At 49.6% G+C, this 22261-nt stretch overlaps 1 protein-coding gene across 1 annotated transcript in view; it reads left to right on the top strand.

Annotated features, from left to right (window-relative positions):
* The window catches only part of MFHAS1 (multifunctional ROCO family signaling regulator 1), a gene marked incomplete at its 5' end in the record, with an annotated part of 45135 nt that overhangs the window by 22062 nt on the left and 812 nt on the right, over nucleotides 1-22261 (top strand). Inside the window, one exon of the mRNA XM_044681124.1 lies at nucleotides 21432-21558. Within this exon, the coding sequence (XP_044537059.1) occupies nucleotides 21432-21558 (127 nt within the window). The remainder of the gene's footprint in view (nucleotides 1-21431; nucleotides 21559-22261) is intronic.

The raw sequence follows: 22261 nt of genomic DNA on the forward strand, positions 1-22261 counted from the left end.
TTCTCTTCCCTCTTCCCCCTTTCTGTCTACTCTCTCTCCCCCATCGCCTTCCCTCCCTCCAGTCCTAAAGCCTAGGTCTGCCCATATTCTTCCCGTTTGTCTCTGGAGCCGGGGTCCCCCACCTTGTTTGGGCCTCCTACTCCAGGGTTTTCACCCCATTCTCCCATTGCCCCCTCTTCAGTATAAAAGGGAATCAGTTCTTGGGTTTGCCCCGATACCCACGTAAGAAATAGGATAAGGAAATGCAGTGACTTCTAGAGGCTAATGTAGTCGTGATTTGCCCCATGTTCCCCACAGCTGTTGGAAAGCTTGTCTAAGGGCCTCCTCATGGCAGTCAGTGCACGTGAGCTCCTTCTAAGGCAGGGAACATTTCATTTTTGGTCTTGGGTTGCTCAGGGCTCAACCCAGGTTGCAGAAGCTTAAAGATTTGGAGAAATAAGCTGAATTTGAGCAGAAAGAGCCATTGGAGACAGTCTAGTCCTGCCCTTTCAGTCCCCAGAGAAGTGAACTGAGGCTGAGACACAGTGACCCCCCCCCCTAGGTATCCCCACTCATAAACGAGGTGCAGGCTGAGCCTAGAATCTGGGTCAGCCAGCCCAGTGCCTGCCCTGCTGCTCTGAGCACCTGCTCTAAAAATATCTGCAGAAAACTCACATGAGGCTGAGCCAAGCTATCCTCACATTGAGCCTCTCACAGTTCCTGTGATGGCCACCTTTAGATTGTGTTCTGCAGTAGCATGGACCCATATTTCTTGGGCCAGCAACCCTAGCTTGTAGCATTCCCTTCCCAGGCCCCCCAGTGGTCTGTTTTCCATTCTGTCTCCTCTTGGGAAAGGGCTCTATGTACAAGAGCCACGTGTCAAAGGACTCACAAGATCAGGGCCTGGAAAGCATCCCCTTTCCTTCCTGGCCACTATTGGAAATGCCCAGAGCCTCATTTCTGCAGAATGGGAAGCTCTCCTGGAAAGCCTGCCTTGGGAAGGAAGGTGAACGCTGAGCAGACCCAGGCTGACTCCCCAAGGCATGTCTGTTCCTTAGAGAAAGCGAGCACGTCCATTCACCCGAGGGGAAGGGAAGCAGCATGATGAAGCACCAGCCCTGGGAGGTGTATGCTAGGATGATCCCCATTTGGAGGTTGAGGAAACTGAGGCTAGGTTAAGTGACTTGCTCCAACAGGATCTGAACCCAGACCCGATGCTCTATTCCCTGGGCCTCCTTGCTGCCTCTTTTACAAGACTCGAGGTGCTACTTTATCCATGGTTTTGATTTTGACAGCACAGAAAATGAGCCAGTCTGGTGTAGAGTGGGTGGGACGTGACCCAGACTGCCCAGTGTTCAGAACTGTGCCCTCTGGGCCATTAAAAATAGATTTAGGGGGCAGCTGGGTAGCTCAGTGGAGTGAGAGTCAGGCCTAGAGATGGGAGGTCCTAGGTTCAAACCCGGCCTCAGCCACTTCCCAGCTGTGTGACCCTGGGCAGGTCACTTGACCCCCATTGCCCACCCTTACCACTCTTCCACCTATGAGACAATACACCGAAAGTACAAGGGTTTAAAAAAAAATAGATTTAGCCGGGGCAGCTGGGTGGCTCAGTGGATGGAGAGCCAGGCCTAGAGACGGGAGGTCCTGGGTTCAAATCTGACCTCAGACACTTCCCAGCTGTGTGACCTTGGGCAAGTCACTTAAGGCCTAGCCCTTATTGCTCTTCCAACTTGAAACCAACACACAGTATGGTTTCTAAGCCAGAAGGTAAGAGTTTAAAAAAAAAAAAAAAGAATCCTTCTCTTCCTTCAGGCCTCAGTGCAAGGGTCGCAGCCTCCGTGAAACCTAGCCTGACTTGTCCCTTCCCTTGATCTATTTGCACATGGTTGCATCCCTCAGACTGGGCGTGTGACGTTCTAATGACCCATTCTTTCATGTCTAACCCTTTGTTCCACTTGGGAACATTTGAATGAATGGGACGAGATATGGATGGAGCCCCATTTTTCAGCAGATTGCTCTTTTCCCAGGAGTTTATGGAGGCTTGGATTCCTTCCCCGTGTTTTACGAGCTAATGCTTATCGGACGCCTGTGTGCTGGGGACACAAGGTTTCACTGAGCCATTGGGGAATCTGTTCTTTTCCAAAAGCCGAGCGCCGGATCGTTTTTACAATCGCCATATCGTGTCCTAGTTGGAAGTCTGGCTGTGCAAATGTCACTTCTCTTCCCCATCCCTCACTTCCCTGATCCGCTTGTCTGTCTGTCCTTCCACATACAGCTCGCTCTTTTTTTCTGGTTACCCAAAGCCCCCGTTGGCGCGGCGTTGAACCCACAAGTGAGTTGGGGCGGTATCGCCCTTTCGAGGACAGTGGCCCGGCCTAGCCACATGGCCAGTGTTCCCCTTATTTCTGCAAAGAAAGCACCAGAAACATCTCTCCGCCATCTCTCTGGCCTCGTGGCAAGGGGGGGGGGGAGGGGATCTGAGCTTAGGGAAGGACAAAGGGAGCAGCGCTAAGTGCTTTCATCCTATATTGTTCCTGTGAGCAGGTGTTCGCTCCAGAGGCTGCAGGAAGGGCTGTGGATGCCAATAGAGACTCTGCCCTGGAGGAATTGACAGTCTAACAGAGGGAAGAAACTTTAGTTTGGTGAGTCAGTGGGCAGTGAGGCCAGACTCAGAATGTCTGAGAGAGCCCTAGACCAGGCACCTCACCCCTGTGACTATTTCTTCATGCGTAAAACAGGGTGCCCACCACCTTTATACCTGAGCTGCCACTTTTTATTTGAGGCATCCAGCTGGCACAGGGAACAGAGCATGGAACTTGGAGTCAGGAAGACCTGAGTTCAAATCCTACCTCTGACACTCACTGCCCATGGGACTCCGGCAAGTCGTTTCACCACAGTTGGCCTCGTTTCTTCATCTGTAAAATTGGGATCAGAAAGCTCTGATCTCCCAGGGTGGTCGTGAGGATCTGGTGAATTAACATATGTAAAGGGCTTGGCAGGCCTTATTTAATTAAGGCCTTTTTAAATGCCAGCTCTAGTTCCATCCTGTGGCCCCCTGACACCTTCCTGGGGTGGCTTAGCTCACAACCTTTAGGGTGACTTGCATGGGAGATTCTGCAGAGAGCAGCAGCTCTACCAGACATCTGGAATTCCAGCCATGAGACCCAGGGGTCTACACTGCCCAGACTTATCCCACTTCATTCAGAAGACGTGCAAACCCTAGGGTTCCAGCCTTAGGCTAGAAAATATTTGTTCTCTCTGAGACACCAGGACTTCCTGTTTTCTCTGCGCCACCGCCTATGTGTGACATTGTCCCAGAAGCTTCTCAGTGGATCAGCTTCCGGGATTTGTTTCTATTTGGGGAGTCTAGCCTGGTTAAATTGTTTCTTGGTCCATAGAAAACAGGTAGGTGAGGAAGGGAAGGGACAGAGGTCAGTCCCTCAGGCACAATCAGGCCTGTGAGTGCAGGACAGGACATACAAGCAAAGACCTCTGGAGATTTTGTTCCTCCATCCACCCTTCCCAAGGTCCAAGACCTTAAACAAGGGCATCACCTTTCCCTGTCTCCCTCCCCCTGCCCCAGGTTTTCCAAAAGCTTCTGAGAACCAAGGCCTTTCACATGGATTTTTAATTTGTCCTGTTCTGCCTTGGTTCCCCTGTGGGGCAGATCACTTTTCTCTTATCCATGGGGAAATGGTTTTAATGGTGCCACAAAGAGTCACTGATGACAACAGTTCCTTTTCCCTGATGCTGGTTTAGAAACAGAGCTGCGCTGTACTCTGTCCGCTAGCATTTGTTGGCCTCACACCCAGTGTGCCTGGATCCTTCCTCTGTTTTGTGGCTGCTTTGTCCCTTTTAAGTGAGGGGCAATCTCCCAGAAGTCTCCATTTAAGCGAGATGAGCTTATTCCCCCAAGGCTGAACTGAGGGCTGCATGAGGGTCCCCCCAGAACCCAGCCTCTGTCTCTGCATCCAAGAAGTGCTTAATGAGTATCTCCTGTATGAAGTGCCAGAAAAAGGTTTCCTTATGCCAAGGACCCACATCTCCTCTTCTGGTGGAAAATCACCAAGAACAAGAAGACCCAGAGCTGTGAGGCAGCAAGACTGAACAGTCCTGCCCCAGCCACTCTGTACCCCATGGCACACTTACTCCTGCCCTGCTCAGATCTTCCTCATGAAAGGGAGACTCCTCCAGAGCTGAGACCAGCACTGATCATCTCTGCAACTCAATAATATTGGCTGAACTCGGTTTAAGTTCCACAAAAATCTTCATGATACACCTGCTGTGTGCACGGCACTTCTGATTGTCAAGACATTTATTCCAGCCTCCTGGGTTTGCAAGAGAGGAAACTAAAGTGAGAGAGAGACAGAGAGAGAGAGAGAGAGCGAGCCTGGTTCTCCCACACTTTGGTCTCAGCGTGATGGGTGGTGGGTTCTTCTCTTCTCTTTCTAAAACTTTGCTTTGCCAACATTAACTTTGCCCACTCAGCTCCCAAGCCAGTGGCATGTGGAAAGGATATGTCTTACAGCTTCCCATTCCTTTAGTCAAGCCGACCCTGAGTTTGAGCCCTGATTCTATAGTTTGCCTTTAATTTTTGCTTGCTTAAAAATGCAAGGTACCAAGCCTTCTGGGTACCCAACCTCATGCTTTATTTATGGATAGGGATGGAAACCAGACCTGTGATGTCACTGTTCTAGGGAGCTTCTGAGAGAGAAAATTCCCTCAACCCGTGTAGACTGGCACCTTTTGGGTGACTGAATCCTGGAGAGCTGCCTTAATCCCTGAGATGTCCAGTGACTTGCCCTGGGTTACAGTCTATGTGTCAGAGGAGGAAAGTAATTAGTCACTGTAATTAGAGACCTTTAGTTCTGGCTTTAAACATTTTATTTCTTCTTTAGAACTAAATGGTGAGGGTGGAGGGAGACTATGGGTGTGGCATACAGCATACAATGACAGATTTTTTGATGAACCAGAGAGAGGTTCCCCTCTTTGTACTAAGGACTGACTGTAGGAGGAAGTAGTGTGAGAGAATCATTGGGAATCCGGGGAAATAAAAACAAAAGATGATGGGGTAGCTGGGTAGCTCAGTGGAGTGAGAGTCAGGCCTAGAGACAGGAGGTCCTAGGTTCAAACCCGGCCTCAGCCACTTCCCAGCTGTGTGACCCTGGGCAAGTCACTTGACCCCCATTGCCCACCCTTACCACTCTTCCACCTATGAGACAATACACCAAGGTTAAGGGTTTAAAAAGAAACAAAAAAAAAAAAAAACAAAAGATAATAAAAAAGTTTATTTTTTAAAGATAATTTAAATGGTGACCTTAAACCCCTAGTGAATGCATTGTTGGATCCCAGCAGACCAGAAGCAAGGGGTGAACCCTTTCCTGCCAACCTGGTCCACAGCATGATCCGAGGGGAATCCTGAGTCCTGTGTTCATTTCTTAGTGTTTTATTTCTTTTTCCCTTTTTGCCTCTTGTTACCCTGAACCTGACAGACTCAAACATTTCCATAAGCAAAGGAAGAGCAGGAAAAGAAGACTGTCCAGGAAGCCACAAACCTCCCTGACCCACAGCTTGAGTCTCAAAGCTGTCCCAGCACTCTGTGCCTCCCTCCAAATGCCCCAGATCTGTTTGTCATGCATTTCTCAAAGGCTTCAAGGATGCTCTGTCCTTCCTCTCATGCTCTCTTTTTTTGTTCCTTCCCTCATAATTGAAGAAGAAAATGAAAGAGAGGGGAAAAGGCAGTTTAGGAAAGCTAACCAAGCTGTTGACTGACAATACCATGCAGTGGGGAATGCCCATCCTCTGGCCGGGCACAGGGACATTCCATGACATTCACGTACCACCATTTGTTCCGCATGGCATCTACTTTGTTTCCAGTTCTTGGCTATCGTCAAAAGTACTACAATAAATCATCATCATCAGAGCTAACATTTGGAGAGCTCTCCCTAAGGGCCAGGCACTGTGCAAAGCATTTCTACATATTACCTTATTTGGTCCTCACAACCACCTTGGGAGTTGGGGGCTATGATGATCCCGTTTTTAAAGAGGAGGAAACTGAGGCACACAAAGGTTAAGTGGCTTGCCCAGCATCTCACAGATGGCCAAGGTCATAGTTGAGGATCTTCCTGACTCCGGACCCAGAGCTCTATCCCCTGAGCCACGTCAGGCAGCTGCCTGGCTGTGAGATCTCTGTGTCAAAGGGTATGGCTGCTGGCCTTTTTTCAGAGGACATGGTCACTCACCCCTGTAATCCCTGCTCCCCAGGGAACTAAGCCTGCTGGGTGGCTGCCGCTCGGGAGCTCTGAGCCACAGTGCTTGGGACACCGAAATGGCCAGTGCCACAGCACTCCCAGACAGGGAGATCCAGTCTCCAAGAAAAGTCACTAAAACTGGAAGGGTGCTAGCAAAACCACCCTGCTTGTTGGTGTCTCGTCTACACCTTGTTGGGCATTTTTAGATGCACCAATGGGTGCACTAAATGTCATTAAGTTCCTTCTCTGGGGACCAGGGTGCCCAGAGTTCCTTCCGCACCTCCAGGCTGGTGGGAGCCGGCCTCCTCACTCTGGAGACTGGAATGTGATGGAGGACCCCTCAGGGTCATTTCTCTCCATCGTTGGTGGTACCTGTAAACTGTCCTAGAGACTTCTCCCAAGCCGTCATTGCTTTCACGGCAATGCCGGTCCATTATATCCCCCCCTTCCAGGCCTGCCCCCATTTGCCAGAAGCTCTTTTTTTTTTTATCGTTTTCAGTTTTTTAATCATTTTCAATTAGTATCGTCTTTTCCCAGAGCCCTCTTTCCAGAATGCCCCAATTAACAGGGACTTGGTTTTTTCCTTTACAAAACACAGAGCCTGCTGTCGGTCCATCCCCGATTTAGTGAAGTGTTTTCGCCGGCCCACAGTCCTGCCTCAGTACCCCTCTTTCTGATCATTTCTGTGGGGATTTTTAATAACGTCACCACTTTCCATTCTGGCCAGATGCAAGAGTTGTCCTCTGGACACTTGCACACTTCCATACGGTTCTGTATTTATTTAGCACGTCAGGGCTGTCCCTAGTGGAGAAGCCCGAGTGACCAGTGGCTGTCACCCCCAATGGCGAGGGCCTGAGAGCCCCTGCCCCTCCGGGACACGCCGGCTCTGGGATTCCGATGCAGGAATGGTGGGGATGGTGGCTTCTCCTCAGCTGGCCCCAAGAGCAGCTACAGAGGGCGCATCTGCTCCTTCTCCTCCCTGGGCTCCCACTGTCCGGCCACAGTCCATCTTTCCAATCGCGTCTTGCTGGGGTCGGGGAAGGCCCTCTCAGGACTCTCTAGCTTGGCTGGCAATGGCCTGGCCCCGAGGGGCCCGCATTGGGACGAGGGAGCTTCCCGTGGATCACTGGCACCAAGGCCTGAAGGCTCCTGAGGAAACCAGAGCAGCTGCGCTCTGAAGCTGGAAGCCTCTGAAGCTGGAGGAACGGAGGCGCGGGCCGATGCCGCCTTCTTCAGAGTAAGCCTCTCAATCCCAGGAAGCCAGGAATCGGCCCAGGAGGAGAAAGTCTTTGGGATTCAGGCTGGCGCCCATGGCCTCCCCTTTGCGGCCTCCCTGTCTCCTCGCTCTTTCCAGGAAGGGCAGGCCCATGCTTTGGAGGGGACAGCAGGGTAGCGGGCTGGCCGGTGCTCTCTGGGGACCTCGCTTGGCGGGCATCCCTGCCCCAGTTCTAGTGGCACAAACCTTCCGGGGGCCGAGGCAAGCTGAGCCTCTGAAGAGGGACCCCTGCCTGCCCCCCCCCCCCCATCCGTGTGGCTGGGGCCGGCCAGGCTCGCAGCATGCCCAGGAAATGAATCTGCAGGAATCAAAGCTTGGGACTCGATGGAGAGGCAGCTGCCGCCGTGGGCAGCAGGAACCTGCTGATGTTTCTTTGAAACAAGCCCCAGAAGGGCCCAGCCCAGCCTGGGAACTGCACGTCCTCAGCAGCCAACGAACCGGCCTAAAATTAACTTTCCAGGCATCCCTCCCCCACCCGAGGTCCACTCGTGTCTCGTGGCGGCAGGCAGCAGAGGGGAGCCGCCAGTGGGTCTGGGGGTTTGCTCCGGCTCGGCCCCCCCAGGAGACCACAGAGCTCGCACTCTAGGGGCCGGCGGGGAGGGGCAACGAGCCAGAGCACCCCCCTGGCAGAGCCCCCGCCTCCCCTGGCTGCCGGCCCTTCAGCCCCAGCCAGATATTGAGCAGGGCACAGAGATGCTCTTTAATTTTTCCCTAGGAACCCTGCCCAGCCATCCCGACGCGAGGGTGCAGGGGAGGGGGAGGGAGGCGCATGAATATTCATAGAATTGTTCCATTGTCCTTGGTGGTCTCATAAAAAACCATCCAGGGAAGAGGCGACCTCGTTCCCCCGGGCTGGCACTGGCCTCACTTCCTCCTCTGCCAAAAAGGAGATTTTAATCCTAATTTTAGGCCGAACTTCCTGCCAGGGACCCTTTTAGGAGAGCTCTCTTGGGCGCTCGTCATCCTCATCGTCATCGTCGCCTTTCCTCACTGGGGCCGGAGAGGCAGGGAGTGCCAGGAGAGGAAGCTGAGGCCGGCAGGGCAGGGGGCGGGCTGCCAAGCAGGCATTCGCTCTCAGAGCCCCTTCCCCAAGCCCCCAGCAGGCTCTGCTCTCCGATGGTGCAGGTTCATGCCACTGAGGCAGGGCTGTTTTCCTAGATCCCTAATTCCTAGGTGCTCCCAGCCACGAGTGGCTCTCCTGGTGGCTCTTCTGGTCCCACTTGTGCCAGGGTGACCCGGGCCCCCTGACTCCTGACCTCCTGCAGCCCTCCCACCACAGGCCCCAGGAGGCGAGCCTGGCCCGGGCCTCCTTCTCCCGGGCACTGGGGCAGCCCGGTCATCCTAGGGCCTCATGTAAAGTCTCCCGTCCCCTAAAACTCCCAGACCTTCCTTACACATCAGTCATTGTCCAGCTACCTCTTCTACTCAACTTCAGGAGGCAGGGCAGTGAACTGGAGAGAGCCCCAGATTCTAAGTTCAAATCCCTCCTCTGAGATTTACTTCCTGAGTGAGCCAAAAGCAAAGTCACTGAAACTTCTCAGCCCCAGGGTCTGCGTCTGTGAAATGGGGATGAGCCGGCATGTATCTCCTAAGATTACTGTAAGAAGCAAATCAGATCCTGTTTGCAAAACCCTCTGCAAACCTTAAAACACTTTAAAAATGTTCCCTATCATTATTGTCTTGATGCCATTCCTTTACCCTCCCAGGACCCTGTTTCCTCATCTGTCAAAGGAGAGTCTTGGACCCTCCTGTCAGAGACTCCTGGACGGCAGATCCGACTCTCTCTGCCCTACTTAGAAGATGCTTTTATCTCCTGGGTTGTCTCTGGGGGCTTCAACTTGCAGAATTTTGCTAATTCAGACTTTTTCACAGGCCTGTTATGTTTTAGAACAGGAATCCACAGACCTTGGGTCCACCCCCTCGCTTTACAGAGGAAGAATAGAAGTGATTTTTGTTGTCCTTATTCTTCCGTGCCTGCCCAGTCCTTCCCGCTGGACCAGGCATTCACCCATCCACTAGACAGTAGTACCCTCTGGAAACCTTGCTCTGCATCAGGGAAAAGCAAGGTACCGGGGAAAAAGCTAGAGTCCAAAAGTTCTTTGGCCAAGGGTTTTATTATTTTATTTTATTTTATCTTATATTTATTTATTTTATTTTACTTTCCCTCAATTACATATAAAAGCAGTGCCCAACATTTTCCAAAGAATATAGTCTTGAATTCTCTCTTCTCCTCCCTCTCCACCCCACCAACCCACCCCACTTTGAGATAGTAAGCAATCTCATATCAATTCTACATGTGCAATCATGTAAAACAATTTCCCATATTAATCCATTTATGGAGGGAAATTAGAATTCTTAAAAATTAAGAAAAAGTGAAAAAAAGTTTGCTTTGATCTGGATTCAACTCTATCCATTCTTTTATCTCTGAAAGCAGGTGACATTTTTTATTATGAGCCCTTTGGGATAGTTCCAGATCATTGTATCTCTGAGTTGTTCACCATCATTCATGGCACAAGATTCCTGTCACTGTACAATGTTCTCCTGGTTCTGCTTATTTCACTCTGCTTCCATTTGTGTAAGTCTTCCCAGGTTTTTCTGAGCTCCTCCTGCTTGTCATTTCTTACAGCACCATAGATACTATTCCATAACGATCATCTATCGCAACTTCTTAAACCATTCTCCAATGGATGGACATTCCCATAATTTCCAAATCTTTGCTGCTCTAAAAAGAGCTGCTTTAAATATTTTTGTACATAGAGGTCCTTCCTCTTTTTTTTTAACTCTTTGGGATACAAACCTAGTAATAGTATTGCTGAGTCAAAGGGTGTGTATTATTTTTTTTAGCCCTTTTAACATAGGTCTTAACTGTTCTCTAGGATGTTTGAATCAGCACACAACTCCCCCAACAGGGCATTAGTGTTTCAATTTTCCCGTATCCCCTCCAAATTTTGTCATTTTCCTTTTCTGTCAAGCTAACCAATCTGATAGGTGTGAGATGGTGCTTTTTTAGTTGCTTTAATTTGCATTTCTCTAATTAATAGTGATTTAGAGCATTTTTTGCACAACTGTAGAGAGCTTTAATTACTTTGAGAACTACCTGTTCATATCCTTTGCCTATTTATCAATTGGGGAATGACTTGTATTCTTATACATTTGACTCATTTCTATATTTATTTAAGAAATGAGGCTTTTATTAGAGAGACTTGTAAAAAAATTTTGTACCATTAGTATTACTTTCCATTCTAATTCCCTCTGTTTAGTTTCTGACCTCCACTTCCCCCAGTTTCCCTCTTTTCTATCAGACCCACCCCTCTTCTCTTATCCCCTTCTCATCCTACTTTACTGTAGGGCAATATAGATTCCTATGCCCAATTAATTATGTATGTTCTTCCCTCTTTGAGCCAGTTCTGATAAAAGGAAGGTTCACATGCTCTTCTCCCCACTTCCCCCATCTTCTCCTCCATTATAAAAGATCTTTCATGCCTCTTTTATACAATAATTTACTCCATTCTATTTTCCCCTTCCCTCTCCTCTCAATACATTTCTCTTTCTCATGCCTTAATTTAATTTTTTCCTATCATACCATCACATTCAACTCACACCATTTCCCTCTATTTATGTATATTCCTTCTAACTGCCCTAATGATAAAATTCTTTGGAGTTTTAAGAATAATCTTCCCATGTAGAGGATGTACACAGTTTAAGCTTATGCAATGTCTTTTGATTTCTTTTTCTTGTCCACCTTTTTCAGCTTCTCTTTACTTTTGCATTTGAGAATCAAATTTTTGATTCTGCTCTGGTCTTTTCAACAAGAATGTTTCAAAGTTCTCTATTTCACTGAATACCCATTTTTTCCCTGAAGGATTATGCTCACTTTTGCTGGAGTGATTCTTGGTTGAATTCCTATTTCCTTTGTCCTCTGGAATATATTCTGTGCCCTCTGATCGTTTATTGTAGAAGCTGCTAAACGTTTGTCATCCTGATGTGGCTCCACAATATTTGAATTCTTTCTTTTTGGCTCCTTGCAATATTTCCTCCTTGATCTGAGAGTTCTAGAATTTGGCTATAATCCAAGGAGTTAGTCTTTGGAGATCACTTTCAGGAGGTGATTGGTGGATTCTTTCCATTTCTATTTTGCCCTCTGGTTCTAGAATAGCAGGGTAGTTTTCCTTGTTAATTTTTTGAAAGATAACATCTGAGCTTTTTTTTTTATTGTGGTTTTCAGGTAGTCCAATAGTTCTTAGATTATCTTTAATGGATTTATTTTCCAGGTCAGTTGTTTTACCAATGAGTTATTTCACCTTTTTTTTTTCTATTTTCTTTATTCTTTTCACTTTGATTGTTTCTTGATGTCTCATGGAGTCATTAGCTTCTACTTGCCCAATTTTAATTTTTAAGACATGATTTTCTTGAGTGAGCTTTTGTACCTTCTTTTCCATCTGGCCAATTCTACTTTGTAAAGAGTTCTTTTCCTCAGTGAATTTTTGTACCTCTTTTTCCATATGACCAATTCTGCCTTGTAAGGAATTCTTTTCATTGGATTTTTGTGCCTCTTTTACTAATTGGCCTAGTCTGTTTTTTTAAAGTATTCATTTCTCTAGTATTTTTTATGCCTCCTTTACCAAAATGTTGACTCTTTTTTCATGTTTTTCCTCTATCACTCTCATTTCTTTTCCCACCCAAATAACTTTCTATGTTGAATTTCTTTGTTTGTTTGTTTGTTTCTTTGCTTATTTTCTAGACTTTTTCTCTCCTTTTAATTTAAAAAGGTTTTTATTAAAGTTGGGCTCTATGCCTGTGGTGAAAGGAGCACTGTTCCAAGCTGCAGGTTCTTTGTGCAGCTGCCTTCAGAACTGGTTCTGGGGATTTATTTACTTTCAGTTCTTCCAAGGTGGTATGATGTGAGGAGAGGTGTGTGTTTAATACTCTCTTGGCCTGTGCTCTGGTCTGTGAGTAAGCCCAAGCACTCGTTACCTGTCGGAGCCATGACCAGGGTCCCCTGCTCCCTTGTGCCCACAAGCATTGTGTATGCTCCTCTCCCACTGAAACCTTCCCCCAAGATTGCCACTTGGATCCATGTATGAGTGAGGCAAGAAGAGTCACCCAGAGCCAGCAAAGGGGCCCCTACAATTGCCTTCTGGATAGTTGTCTGATGCCCCCTTCCCACGGCTCCTGGGGCCCTATGGGGCAGCGGGGCCTGCCCTGGCCACCCGCTTTGGGTTCCACCTTCACTCTGGTGCACTAGATCCTTTGTGCCAGCCTTCTTCATTGCTTCAGACTGAAATCTTATTTTACCCTGCCTTTTTGTGGCTTATGCTGCTCCAGAACGCGTTCTGAGACCTTCTATCACAGTTTTCTGGAGGGTGACTTGATAGAAACCAAATGGGTCTGTGTGCCTGCTCTATCATCTTGACTCTACCCCCCAGTTTTATTTTCTAATTCTATCGTAGGCAACATAAGCTCCGGCTAATTAATTATAGCAAATGAAAGCAATAGGAGAGATTTCTGAAGAGCGTTCTGAGGTAGGAGCCGTGGGCGTTGGAGGCCTCCTTCTAATACCGTATGTCGGCCCCTCTCCCTCAGCCTCAGTTTCCTTATCTGCCAAATGAAAGAGGCGACCTGGATAATCTCCAAGGGCCTTTCACTGGTGCAGCCCGTGATCCGCAGATAATAATGTCTCCGCAGCACCCTCCGGAGCAGTAAGAAGCCTTGGGGCCCGGGGCCCGGGGCCCGTTTCACAGGGGACCATTTGCTTGCCTACATGGGGTTAATGTTAGCAGACCTTCTCCGGCACCCGAGCGGGAACTTGCATGCAATCTGCTGAATTCTTGGCATGCCTGGGCTTTCGTGAGGGCTTGCTGGAGAAAGGCCAAATCCTTTTATAATCCCAACAGGGTAATTTAAACATTGCTGACCAGTGGGGTGTTTTTTAGGCTTAGAAAACAAACCATGCGTCCCGCGAGTCGTAGAAAATCAGACTGATTAACGAAGAGGGATTAATGATTGGCCCGGCATTCGCCTCCACGCGTCCGTCCTAGCCGCTCTGCCCTGCGAGGGGGTGCGGCCTGTCCCGAGGCCTCCGTGTGAGGCCCTCCTTATACACAGCCGGGAGGGGGAGGCCCACACAGGGGAACAAGACCTGCCCCGCGGTCCCGACACCCACCATTCATTCACCTTCATTCACCGTCCCAGGCTGCCCCCCTCCTTTGCTTTGGGGTACCCATTTTTAGTCGTATCTGATTCCTTACGACCCGACGCTGGGGGTGGGGGCGGGGAAGGGATTCTTGCTAAGATATTGCCAGTGCATTTTATAGGTAAGGAAACGGAGGCAAACAGAGCTAAGTGACTTGCCCAGGGTCACTCCGCTGGTTCTTCCTGACTCCAGGCCTGGCGCTCTTTCCACCACGCCACTTAGCTGCCCCCTTCTTCTGGTCTATAAAATCGAAATTGCCTGGGATGAAGTCTCAGAACCCCAGGAGCTACGGGGAAAGTGTCTCTCAGCCCCTGCCCCATCCACGTGTGGGAAGCTTCGGGGGGCCCACGTGGGGACGAGAGAAGGACAGTGTCCAGCCCATCTCTCCCAGAGTCCTTTGTGGCTGCCCCGGCGGCCTGATGGCTTCTTCCCTTGGATGCGAGTGGGCCGCTTCTGAGGAGCTCACTTCCTGATGCCCTTCTATGAAGTTTCATCCTGGAAACGGAGCCCTCTCTGGACTTCCCATCTGGCCACTCCGGGCCCTCCTTGATGACCCTGAAAACGTCTCTGGGACTTTAAAGACAGGATGACACGTTAGATGTGGAGAGGCCCGCGAGGGCTGAGGCCTTCACTCTCCAGAGGCCATCCTGTCTCACCTCCTGGAGCCCGGGGACGGGAGGGGACTTCCCAAGCTCACCCCGGGGCTCGCAGGGCCAGAGCAGGGCTTCCTCTTGTGTTCATCATGGCCCCCTTGGGCTGCCCTTCAAGGATCAACTCCACCGGCCTAGACGGGCTCCATCCAGCCTGGACGGCTCCCCTCGGGCCTGGGCGCTGAGGGACGGTGCCAGGGATTCCTGCAGGAAGGGCCACTGTTGGGCCTCGTGCGGCCTCCGTTCTTCCGGAAGGCCCAAAGAGCTCTGGACCTGGACTCAGAGGCACGGCAAGTCCCTTCCGCACTCCACTTCTCTGGCTCCTGGGAGCGGGCAGGCAGACAGCACCAAGGTGAACTCAGCCTCAGGAAGATCCAGGTTCAAGTCCCACCTCTACTTCCTAACTGCGAGACCCTGGATAAGTTCCTTCATTTCCTGAGCCTCCGTTCAGCACCTGTAATAGACCTCCTGGCTCTTGTCACACCAGAGGAGATCGCGGATGGTGCGGGCTTGAGGAACTTCTCCAGAATGTCTGTCACCATTGCTGTTGACTCTTGGGGCGCCCTGGGATCCCGGGAGATCAGGCAAGCATGGACGCCTGCCTGGTGGCAGCATCCTCCTCTCCTAGAAGCTCAGGGTCCTCCTCGAGCCTTCCTTCCCAAGCTTGCCGAAGCTACACCCCGCCTTCCTGACTGTCCACAAGGGCCGTCCGGGCCCTTCAGGCCCCAGCGGGAGGCCCCGCTGCCCAGCTTGGCCCAACAAGAGGATGGGCCGAGGCTCCCGAAGCTGGGCTTGGAAGGCTGACCCACGGGAGTGCATCTGCGGCCTTCCTGAAAGCCTGGCCCGCTGGGCTCTCCAAATAAGGAGCGAGGCCTTCCCCAGGCCCTCGGCTCGTCCTCCTGACCGGCCCGAGGCTGGGAGCTGGCTGCGCCCCCTTTGATCCAGGAAGCGTGTCTGATCCCTGGCCAAGGCGGCTGGGACTTTCTCCAGGACAGAAAAAAGGGAAATAGTTTTCCTTTCTTGGGTGGGTTTGTATTTATATAAACCCTCCACAGTAAAACGAAGCCAAGTGTCAGGCTCCAGAGGCCGAGGACGGGCTGAGGAGGCATCTGAGGGCCGGGACGCCGGCTCACTCTGACGGGGGTCACCCTGGGGGGTCAGCGGCGTGGGAGCCCAGCGGGGCCTGGGGGAAGGCCCCGACCCCAGCTAGTCCAACCCTCGGAGCAGAACTGCCTGCGAGGAGCATGCGCTGACCCTCACTCCTCCAGGCGCTGGCTCCCAAGGCACCTCGCTCCACCCGGACCAACACCTACACCGTCTCTCCAGACTCCAGGGAACAGGGTTTACTGAGCACCTACTGGGTGCCAGGCACCGCACCAAGTGCCGGGGTCTCAGGAGGAGCGCCCATTCCAATGGGGGGAGTCAGCAGGCCTCTGTCCCCCCGTGGCTGCTCCCGGGTCTGGCCTCTGAGGCCAATGGAGCCCTCCCCCAGTGGACAGGCCTTCCAAGGACTGAAGGCAGCTCTCAGGGACACTCTGAGCTCTTTCCTTGCCAGCCTCCATGCCCCCAATCCTTCCCTGGCCTCCAGTGGCCAGGACTCCAGTCACTTCCTTTATGCTGATTTGCACCACCGGTGACATCCCCCTTTACTGAGTGCCTAGGTCAGAGCCGAGCACTCTAGGTTTGTTGTTGTGCATGCTTTGCCACTTGGAGAAGCAAGATGGTGGAGGGAAGGGGAAGAGCCCTGCCTGGAGGAAGCCTGAGACGCTTCTTAGCCGTCGTGACCCTGGGCAAGGCATGTCACCTCCTTCAGCCTTGGTTTCTTCATCTGTAAAATGGGAAACATTACAGACCCCAGGGTTATTGTGAGGATCAAATGAGATCATGTTTGTAAAATGCTTTGCCAGCCCTAGAGAGCTACAAAAATGCCAGTTGAAGATGAGAATGAGGGTGATGGCCTTTTGGTGCCCATAAAGAAGGAAGAGCCCCTTCCTGTTGCAATCTCTTCTCTCCTTTCTTCCCCTTCTCTCTCTCTCTTGTTTTGTCTGTCTCATCTCTGCCAATATTTTTCTCTTTCTCTCTCTATTTCCCCCCACCATCCCCACAGTGCGGTAGGAAGCCAGAGGGAATGTTCTGGAAAGACCCCATTCCACCCCCATGCCCTCACTTGCTCCAGGTAGCTCCCAGTGCCAGAGAAACCAGACTCCTTCTTTCCCTCTGAATGCAAAGCCTTCTGGAGATGAGGCCCACCTTCCTCCACTCCCTACCATGTCACTCCCCAGATGTCTCTCAACCACCACTTCCAGGCAGCCTGCCATATTTGTCTACTTTTCTTACTGTAGCATCACTAGTGTATATCATCAGAGGTCCTCAGGCCCTCAGAGCCAGGCAGAAGGTGGCCTCTTCACACTGGAACCCTTTCTCCTTGGGTTGTCTAGCTGGGTCCTGCTGCCCTGTATCACGTGCCAGTCATTCCAAGTCTTCCTTATTGGCTTTCCCTCCATCCCCATTCCCAGAGAACCAGTCATTTCCCTTTCAAACGGAGCCATATGTCGTGCCTCGCAAGAGTTGGGGAGGCCATGGAAGAACTACTCTTCCTTTCTCCCAAGATAACTGGCACCTGCTCAGACTTCATCGTAGGCTCATACAGATGTAATTTGCAAAACAAATTACAATGCCCCTCTCCTCGAGGAGGAGCTTCCATTCAATCCAAATAGCCACCAGCTTAGGCCTCCTGAGAGAGGAGAGGAATACAGACATGCATGGCAGGTCAGCAAAGAGAAGACTTCAGAGGGTTCATTTAGGAAAAGCACAAGTGAGATCACCTGAGATACCATTCTATCTGGGAAGTCAGCCTGGAGAAGTAGTAAGCTATGAAGAATAAAAATCTAAGGATCCACAGAAAATCAAATGAAGATTATATATAGAAATATATTTGATATTAATATTTAATGTATTAATAGTATCATTTTTATTGAGTATTCATTAATATAATAAATAACAATATATAAATAAATACATCTATACACACATACATATAATGTACTTTTCAAATTTTAAGGTGCTTATAAACACTAGCTAAATTCAGGTGAGGAGAGAAAAGGAAGAGTTGTCTATAGAGGTCAGTGTGGATGCAAAGGGAGCTCACCAGCCAGCTCAGATTTAAAGTATGTATGTACCGAAGAGAATGTGGAAGCCAAGGAGGATAGGTGAGGGACCCTGGCATGGTCCTGCAGGAACAGTGTCAGCTGTGTTAACACTCAGAAGGAGCAGAGGCTGCCAGGGAAGCTAAGGACAACAAAGGGGGTGAGGGTAGGGTGAACTGTAAGTGATATTGGGAAAAGAGAAAAGTCAAAGAAGAGATAGCATTGCTGATGGCAGAGATGGGATGGTGATAATGGAAGATGGAAAGAAGGCAGAGCTGTCCAGCAATTACTCTGATTTCTCTGCCCTGGAGAATGGTCTTTGTGCTCAAAAAGACAGAACAAAAATGGCTAATGGGGAGGTAAAAGCAAGGATAAGTAGGGAGATTGTAAGAGCACTTGGCTGCCATTGGTGAGCTCACGTCATTGAGGCCAGACGAGGGTGCTCAGGGAATCATGAGCTGTGATTGCTGAACCCCTATCAGTGATCTTTGAATGACTGTGGGAAATAGGAGAGGTATCACAGGACTGGAGAAGGGCAAGGGTGGCCTGATTTTCAGAAAAGGTAGAAAATGGAATCTGCCAACTATGGGCCAGAGATCTTTTGATTCCTGGCAAAAAGTCTAGGTCTTTTAAAGGGATGGTTGACAAATAGCTTGAAAAGGAGAGAGCCAGCAGGACTTCCTCAAGAATAGACCACCCTCATCTCCTTTGTGGATATCCCAGGGTTATTAGACTGCTGGGATCCAGAAAGCATTGTAGATAGATGGGAGATAAGAGAGTGGAGCCATAATTCCATTGGCATAGGGAACCCCAGAGGAGGAAGCTCCCTTTACCAAAGAAGTTTGGCATTGAGAGATGAGTAACTTACCCAAGATCACGTTCAGGATGTGTCAGAATCAGACCTTGAATCCAGCTATTCTTGGCTCCAATGCTTGCTCTCTACCTTACTCTACCTTATTGCCTAGTGTAATACAGGGTTTTTGCATTGCAATATTAGCTTAGGCTAAGCTGTCAGTTACCCTGGACTTAATCTTGACAATGGCATGTGCCATGGGCCAGGTGCCAACTGGCAGTTGGGCTAAGACTATAAAAGCCCCTGCAAACCCAAGCCTAGGTTCTGTTTTCCCCTGACTTCACCCTGACTACTCATCTATCCTTTCCCCCAGGGCCCCGGGTTGAAGGGAGGTGAAGGGAGGAGGATCGTGGGTAGGAAATTAGAATAGCCTAGATATTAGGACCTTCTTTAGAGCAACTCAACAACATCTATTTTATTATCAACTAAATTAGCCAGAAGATCTGATCAACCTCTTGACCAGAGACAGCTTAGCTCTGGCCGAGGGCAGCCAGCCCTTGGCCCGCCAAGACCTTCTTAGGACCTTTGCCAGCATTACCCAATGTGACCATAGCAACAGCTTAGTAACACCAACCCCTCTTACCTTGCCTATTTCCTTCCCAGTGTTCAATAAATCCCTTAGCCTTAACCAGAGATTCTTGTGGTTATTCCTTTACCACCAAGGCTAAAGACGATAGGGAAGAAGAGAGAATTCTGAGCAGTTAAGGTTGAACCAAACCACCATTGCTGGGGCAGGAAGTTCAAGCACTCACTTCCTGCCAGTCTGCCACCATCCAATAAGAGGCAGTTACCTCAGCAGGGAGGGGCCAGCTGTCTGTCATCTTAAAGGAGCCTAGTAGTTAGCAGTGAAGGTTCCCAGGGCAACTAGCTTTCAGGGTTTGAATTTGAACCTGAACCAAGTTCATTTGCAGCAGAGTTTGCTCATCCTTCTTAACATCCAACTTCAACCTCCTACTAGACTTGTTACCAGCTCAAGGCCCCTTTAGTGACCTTTACCACCCTCATAACACTAGTTATTTACCTAAACTTCAGCAAAGCACTTGATTCTCTCAGAATATACAATTCATAATGAACTGGAGGAATTCCATGTGAACTGGAATGACCTCCAGGAACTAATGCAGAATGAAAGGAGCAGAGCCAGAAGAACATTGTACACAGAGACTGATACACTGTGGTAAAATTGAATTAATGGACTTCTCTACTAGCAGCAATGCAATGATCCAGGACAATTCTGAGGGATTTATGAAAAAGAACACTATCCACATTCAGAAAAAGAATTGTGGGAGCAGAAACACAGGAGAAAAACAACTGCTTGATCACATGGGTTGATGGGGACATGATTGGGGATGCAGACTCTATAAACAATCACCCTAGTGCAAATACTAATAATATGGAAATAGATCTTGATCAATGACACATGTAAAACCCAGTGCAATTGCATGGGGGCTATGGGAGGGGGTTGGGAGGAGAGGAGGGAAAGAACGTGAATCATGTAACCATGGGAAATTTTTCTCAATTAATCAATCTTAAAAAAAGAATATACAATTCATGTTTGCTGATTTCAAACTTCCCTTCCTTTCATCCCTTTCTAAATACTCAATTCTGATTTCAGACCACATTATTCAGCTGAAACTGCTCCAAAGTTTCCATTGGCCTCTTGGTTGCCAAATATGATGATCTTCTCTTAACCCTCATTCTTTGCAGCCTTCATATCTGTAGGTCACTCTCCTCCTGGATATTCCACCCTCTGAGATTCCTGCTGTTCTCCTGCCACCTATCTGACCTCCTTGGTCTTCTTTCCTGGCTCACCATCCCCTAACCATGGGTGATCCCCCAGCCTCTGCCCTGGATCCCCTTCTCCACTCTCTCCATTCTCTCACAATGGCCTCATCTGTTGCCATGGGATCAGTTATCATCTGTCTTCAGAAGAGACCCACATATCTCTGTCTATGTATCTCTGTTTCTAGGTCTAGATCTATCTATGTATCTGTCTGTCTACTTATATTGATATCGATATCCTTCCAGGTGTTACTTATCTCTCCTTCCTCCAATGATCTTAGTTACTTTTCTATGTCCCCAAAGTAATCCCACCATAATGGAAGTTCCTTGAGGCCAAGGCCCAATTTTTTGCTTTATCCTATATCCTCAGCACTGAGTATCATTGTGCCTCTCTCAGCTTTTGAGGGGTCTGAGCCTGTAAAGTGATTGGCATAGGGGACTCCCAGAGGAGGAAATTCCCTCCTCCAAGGCAGATCATCAGTTCATAGTGTCTTCTGTTTTGAGCAGGGGAGCTTGTGGTCCCTGGGCAAAGCTGTAGAGCCCAGGGAAGGACTGGATGGGGTGCAGATGGGTTGTCTTGGTTTCCTTTCATATAAGAGTTGGCACTGGGTCTAATGTCAGAGGTCCTGAGTTCCACATGCTCCCTGTGTGGCTTTGTGCCTGTCTCCTCTCCTTTCTGGGCGTTGGCTTCTTTGCACATGATTTCCAAGGTCCCTGCCATCATGTCAAATGATGCCTAGTGGATCCAGCCCCTTTGTTGGTTGCTTCATGATGAGGTTTCCATGGCGGGAAGACCCTGGTGACCTGATTAACCTCTCCTTCTGGACTCTTGGGCCCTGAGCTGACCAGGCCTGGCCTTCCCAGATTGCCCATTTCTTTAGCAGTGTATTGGTCAGTGGTCATAGTGGCTGAAGCAGGCTTGGGCAGGGGAAGCTGGTTCTCTCACTGCAGTGAAGAGATGGAGGAGAAGGAAGAGGAGAAAGAAGAGAAGAGGAAAAGGGGGAGGAGTAGGGAAAGAGGAGAAAGAGAAGTGAAAGGAGAAAAAAAGGAAAGAAGGGAAGGAAGCCCCAGCTACTAGCACCATGCCAAAGAGTACTTGCAGGGAGGCCATGGGATGGGGGCCATGGCTGAGTGCCTGGATGCTGGCTTGGGCTCTGACCCTGGCCAGCCCTCCTTACACCCCCCCAACACACACACACACACACACACACACACACACACACACACACACACACACACACGGTCTCCCTACTCTTTGTTTCTCCCAAGTCTCACCAAACCCTTTTCTCTCTTCTCTCCTGTAGGGGAGTTGCTGAGTCAGCCCAGGCCAGAGGGTGTCGCCGAGATCATCTGCCCCAAAAATGGCAGCGAGCGAGTGAACGTGGCCTTGGTCTATCCCCCGACGCCCACCGTGATCAGCCCCTGTTCCAAGTGAGCTCCAACAAACCCCACCTCCTGAGCATCATGTGCCCCTGGAGGTTTCACTTAAAAGTGCCATATAGGGGCCAGCTGGGTGGCTCAGTGGATGGAGAGCCAAGCCTGGAGACAGGAGGTCCTGTCCAATCTAGCCTCAGACACTTCCTAGCTGTGTGACCCTGGGCAAGTCCCTTAACCCCTATGGCCTAGCCCTTACCTCTCTTCTGTTCTAGAACCAATGCACAGTATTGACTCTAAGATGGAAAGTAAGGGTTTTAAAAAAGTGCTATATAAACGCTAGCTATCATTATTATTATTATTCATTTTCATTATTGTTGTCATTTCAAAAACATTATTTTTTCCCAAAATTTGACTGCCTTTCTGAGACGTCCAGATCTCTCCACAATCAGGCTCCCTGCCATGGTCCCTCTCCAGGCAGCGTGCTCTGAACTCAGCAATGCAGGTCTAAGGAGGGGGAGAGGGAGGGAGGGAGGAAGAAGCATTGATTAAGTGCCCAGTGTGTGCCAGGCCCAGTGCTGGGCACTTTTACAAAGATAGCCCCATTCAATCCTCACAACCACCCTAGGAGGTCAGGGCTCTTATTATCCCCATTTGACAGATACATAAACTGAGGCCTAGAGAGGGCACTAAGTGTCTGAGGTGGATTTCATACTCAGGTCTTCCTGACTCCACCACACACCTAGCAGGTGCAAGTGTT

Source organism: Gracilinanus agilis, chromosome 6 (assembly GCF_016433145.1).
Source record: "Gracilinanus agilis isolate LMUSP501 chromosome 6, AgileGrace, whole genome shotgun sequence".
Taxonomy (NCBI): Eukaryota; Metazoa; Chordata; class Mammalia; order Didelphimorphia; family Didelphidae; genus Gracilinanus; species Gracilinanus agilis.